Consider the following 6,000-nt stretch of genomic DNA (forward strand, 5'->3'; position numbering starts at 1 on the left):
GCAGGCGGATTGATGACCGCAGGGCTGGTTCCGACGCATCGAAGACTCAACAAGATTATCATCATAGATATATTTGTCACATAAAATATTTAAATCCATTCATATTCAATAAGTGAAAAATATCTGTATATATTTGTGTAAATGGTTTGTGCTACGTATGTGATGACGTCAATATAACATGCACACGGCTTATCTCTTACGCTTGTCTATTACTAACAAACACAAAAATCGTACTTAACTTGCTTTTGTTTAAAACAACTTTCAAACATCCTCTAACTAAAAATCTATACATTTATCAAACTTGTATGTAATGTTGATAGTATTTTAATAATTTTGTGATATCGTTTTCATAGCTTTAAATTTTTTACTTTATAAAACAATAGCCGCACACGAAATAATAATTTACAATTCTATGAAAACTAACTGGCACATCTTTCAAAAAGATTAATATCTACGACGATTACCAAATTTTATTTACATATACTTTATCAAAAATAATATTATAAAAGTAAAAATAAAAACGACCAAAATAACTTTAAATAACATTTCTAATTTAAATATCAAGTTTTTGTTTTAATTTTCTAATCTGCATCTCTTAATACTTTGTATAAGAATACACAGTCGATATTAGCGGGGCTCAGAGTCAAGCGATCTGCAAAATGACACAACACACAAGTCTCGAAAGCCTCGATAAGCGTAAGAGCTAGAGTATGTGTGAGCGCGCGTGTGCCGCAGGTCAGGGCACGCCGTCGGGCGCGCCGCACTCGCCGGGCGCCGCCAACAGCACGCTGAGCCGGCCCATGGGCTCCACGGGCGGCACGCGCTACGAGGACCGCACCATCCGGCGGCATCGCGAGGTGAGCCACTACTGTCACCTACTACTTGTCCCGCTCAGGTGTGGGCACCCTAACCTACGCCAGTCCTGACCACGTGGCAGATTCAGAAAGGTCGAGAAGTCGGCTTTGTGGAAGTAGCGTTACGAAGATTGCACCATATGGCGGCATAGAGAGTTGATACACCCTACAATGAGTACTATTTGTCCCGCTCAGGCGTGGTTACCCTAGTTGTGTCCAATGTAAGTTACGACTACGCGAGAGATTCAGAAAGGTCGAGAAGTCGACGCCGTGGAAGTAGTACGTGGTATGAAGACCGCACCATACGGCGGCATCGCGAGGCGAGACAGCTTACACTCTTTGTCCCTATAAGGTCGGTTGTCTGTCTTTGTGGGTGTTCCCACCGGGACTCGAAGAGCACGCTTAGTTGTTGGTCCTATGTGTTAAAAAAAATATATATTATCTAAATATTTGGTCATCTGGAGTACCCACTTCGGGTACTTTCATTTATAGCCAAGCTCTGCATGTTATATAAATTTCAGCGAAATCGACTATGACGAGTAAACGGCCTTTCCCTGTAAGTTAAAGTTGAATGTACTGTAATATCTGCATCGGAAATATTTTGATGTCTATATGTAAGATTTTTAGTAATTTGGAATGATCCATTAAAGTGGAAACTTTTATAGTAGAAACTTTTATGGTATATTAAAGTTTTAAATCTCAAGATTTAAGTTGGACTCACATGAGTGTACAAAACAAGAAAATTTAATTTACCAATTTTACCTAAACAAAAATATTTTAAGTGTAAATAAAAATGTCTTAAAGCTTTTTCTTCTCTGTGCATCGAGTATATGTCCAAAACTAAACTAATTTTGAAAAATATGATAAATATACCCATATTATGTATATGTTATAACTTATAACTATTATCGGTATATTTTGAACGTTTATTGATACAAATGGATTATTTTGTATAGATATGGTATCATTCTGCATTATTTGTTGTTAATCCGTTGTTTTTTTATCTCTGAGCTGTTATCGTTTTTAAAATCATTTTTGGCTTGTATTATTTTTACGTCACAAATTATTATTATTTGCACTAATATTAATATTTATTAATAACAGTGGTTAATTGTACATATAAGCAAAATAATGATATTTGTTATATAAATGATGTTTATATGTTTGAAGAAACATGGCTAAACAATATTAAATAAAAAATATCAATTTTGTTTCTCTGAAAAATGTAACTACAAGATATGGACTACAGCTTTCGCTGTTATCTTTTGACGACAGTGAAACGTTGCTCAGGTGACTTTAATTAAACTCTGATTTTTATCTTAAACTGTAACTTTAACAGAAGTTCTAATGTAAAATGTGTAAATCTTATACCGATTTTAAGCCATGTCTTAAAGTTCTTTTTTCTAGCAAGACTTAATCGTCTTTGTAAGAAAATATATAATCCATGTATATGTCTTGGTACCATGTATATTATAACCTAATATTACAGCAACGTTTTACCAATATTTAATAATTACCTTACTGAAAATGAGGGATAAATATACTGCTTTCAAGCAGTGTTGTGTTCCTGTGGTGAGCAAGGTGACCAGAGCTCCTAGGGGATTGGGAGTATGCTTGCTTCTAGTATTGCAAGCGTCTATAAGCTACGGTAATCGCTTACAATTAGACCTAGGCCAAGACAAATGCCAAGTTTTACGTTTGCAACAAGTGACTAATTTTATTATTGCAGAACGATGATACGCCGGCTATGGAAGCAAATTACGCGGATGGATTAGGGATGGGCAATCCAAACGGCCGGCCCATGAACTTGCAAGGAGTCCAAGCTCAAATGCCTCCACCAAGCAGCCGCTAAACATCGCACTAACCTTTTCGCCTGTTCATCTGGTCTAGAAAGAGTAAGACTATAAGCAGGATTCTGTTTTATAACCTAAGACAGCGTTAAATTGGATATTGTATTTAACTTTGCAATTTAATAATCTTTGACGGTGCATTGGTCTCTGCAAATTTGATTTTTGTATTTAGTTTGCAAATGATAGACGTCATGTGTCGGTGCACAGATTGTTATTTTTTGGAAAAGCCATGAAGTATTGTCTCTTCGAAGTTTTTTAGTTTATTTTTTATTTTCTTTTAGCCAATGTCAGTCTTCGGCCATGTAATGGAATAAGTGGTAATAATAATAATAAATACTCTTTATTGTACACCACAAAGAAACATTACAAAAAAAGTGATACATGCAAAGAAAGATGTACAAAGGTGGTCTTATCGCTAAGAGCGATTTCTTCCAGACAACCTTTGGGCACAGGACATAGCGTAGAAAAAGAGAAGTGGTTAGGAAGTGTACAAACAGATGATAAATAATTGGCATATAGTTAACAAGCAATATGATAAGTGATGACAAAGTGTTAACAATATAGATGATTACAATTTATTTTATTACTGTTTTTATTTGATGAAAATCATATTTTCGTCCAATTATGCCATATTTCGTGATCCACTTTTGCTATTTTAAGTAAAAATTATTTTTTGGTATTTTTTTATTTTTATAATCGAGTACAAATATTTGTTATTTATAAATCTCTTTACTTCCCATGACTAAAATGTAATATGCATTTAATAATAGACTTTTCACAATCTAAAGACTTATGTAGCAATGATAAGCAACAAGGAGGCCATTTTTGTATTTCAATACACGAAACATATACATATTCGTAAACAATTATAAGAAAAATCATAGACATCCACTAAAATTAATTTAATTTTATGTGGCCTAATGACTTAGATTAACAAAAATATCAATTTTTGGAAAAAAGGTATACATAAATAGTTATTTCATTAAAATCGATAAAGTCAATTCCCCTGTATATAGTCGTGCCATTATATTATATAACGTATATCGAGAGGGGATTCCCATAGGTGTTGTGTACTGACACTATATAAAATAGATCGAGGCTAGTTATCTTGGTTGTTCATTTTACAAGGTACAGTCAGCAATCAAATCATTTTAAATGTTAATTAAATTTACTTAAAACTAGCTGTGCCCACGACTTCGTCCGCGTGAAATTTGACAAAAAAGTTATTGTTCAGTTGGCAGAGTTAATAAATAAATCTCTAAAATAAACGTAGCCTAAGTTACTCCCTACTATAATCAGCTATCTGCCAGTGAAAGTCCCGTCACAATCGGTCCAGCCGTTTCAGAGATTAGCCGGAACAAACAGACAGACACACAGACAAAAATTTAAAAAAAAAATGTTATTTTGGTATGTGTATCGTGTATATATCCATATGCATTAAGTAAAAAATGGTTATTTTGATATTACAAACAGACACTCTAATTTTATTTATTGGTAGAGTTACAGTACCAATTAAAAATAAAATCAATTTAATTTAATTTGAATTATATTGGTCAAGTTTGTTATTATAATATTTTTGCTGACCGTACCTTAATATATGACATGACAATTATGTAAAATGACAAAATATATACTTAACCATTATCTACTAACTCCTAACGTTTCTAGTATTCAGGATTTGAATATTATCATATTTTATATTAACTATCCAAGTAGATAACTTAGCCCGAATAATCTAAGGGTCGTTAAAACGGGCTGTTATAAATAAAACACGAAGTTTTTTGTAATATTTTGTATTCATTCCAGGACCTTCGATTATTGTAAAATAGGTGTCTATTGTCCTCTTATATACTTAAGGAATATCCGTCTTATACATAGTGTTAAGAGCATTATTGGAATGTCTTCGTAAGCTTTAAAATTCGTTTTCGTAGACCCACTCGAGACGTCGGTGTATGATGTAATGTACAATCGGTCAAACTATGTATTATTAAAAAAATGATTTAGCATTTATGTGATTCATTGTACGTTTAAAAAACCATTTTAGAAAGTCATTGTATCCATCGATTTGTGTTTCTTATGTAATAGAGGATTAGAATTGTTTTATAAACACAAAAAATAATATATCGATAAAATAGCCATGAATGTATGGACATTAAATTATTGTTGATTTTACAGGATGAACATGTATAAAATGACGATTACATGAAATATAAATCAACATTCGAATCATCTATATCTTTAATTAAGTAGTTACCCAAACGACTTCTCTGTGGTATATTGAATTAGTTTTTATTACTAATGGGCTAAAGTAATATGGTCCCATTTTGAATTTGTTGTCAATATCGGGCCAATACGGCAAATAAATATTAATCATCAATGCTGTCGAGATTCGCTAGGCGTTCTTCCAACTTTACTTAATATGAAAAGTTTTTCTCAGGGATGAAAGTATCTAGAAAAACTGCATACAAAGTATAATCCAAATAATTGTTATTGTTTTCATAAAACATGTGACATATATAAGAATTAATTCCAATATATCCCAATAATAGGATAATACAAACGTTAAAGAAAGAATTTCGCCGACAGTGCGATGTTGATCTCTCAATAAAATCATGCGATTGTGAAGTTGGCTTTAGTTTAGATATTCGATTCATTAGATGTTTTCCCTCCGTTTTTTATCTGAATTTAATTATAATATAGCTATTTATTTGTAATCGAAAGTGTAATGTATTTAAATATAGGCGGTTAAGGTTTATGTGATGTTTCTCTTTCGATGTATTTTATGCACAATAAGGCATTTCAAAGACGTCCGCGAGATGGCGGTGTTGACTGAGTAACCTGGTACAAACTACCCTCATTCAGTGCATTATATGATTTAAGTGACTGCATACGCATCGAGCATTTACTACGCGGTCTCGATATAGAGAAAGAAAGGAGTTGGCAGTAAAAAAAGAGATAGTAACCTCAGATTGTTGCTTTCTCTTTCCCACACGAGCGAATCGTTAACAGACCGCGGAGTACATGTTAAATATGTATCGTTAAGTGTATGTAAGTTTTGTATGATATTTTATTATAAAAACAATTAAGCGATTGTACAACAGTTTTTTCAATACAATATTGCTTGCCAGGGCGACGTCGCTTCTATGAAGCGATTTTTTTTTAAATATTATTATCAGACAACAAATATTTCGGTTTAGGCTTAAGGGATTTTATTTAATCTTTTATATATTTTTAATTTATGATTTCCATTTGTGAGTATATTAGACAATTGTAGGCATTATTAGGGATATTGTTTG

General features: G+C 32.8%; 1 protein-coding gene across 1 annotated transcript in view; it reads left to right on the forward strand.

Annotated features, from left to right (window-relative positions):
• The window catches only part of LOC123666441 (catenin delta-2), a 34,711-nt gene extending 31,674 nt beyond the window's left edge, over positions 1–3,037 (forward strand). The window contains exons 19-20 of the mRNA XM_045600532.1: positions 736–857; positions 2,584–3,037. Of these exons, the coding sequence (XP_045456488.1) occupies positions 736–857; positions 2,584–2,706 (245 nt within the window). The 3' untranslated portion in view covers positions 2,707–3,037. The remainder of the gene's footprint in view (positions 1–735; positions 858–2,583) is intronic.
• The last annotated feature ends 2,963 nt before the right edge of the window (positions 3,038–6,000 follow it).

This window comes from Melitaea cinxia, chromosome 26 (assembly GCF_905220565.1).
Source record: "Melitaea cinxia chromosome 26, ilMelCinx1.1, whole genome shotgun sequence".
NCBI classification, from domain to species: domain Eukaryota; kingdom Metazoa; phylum Arthropoda; class Insecta; order Lepidoptera; family Nymphalidae; genus Melitaea; species Melitaea cinxia.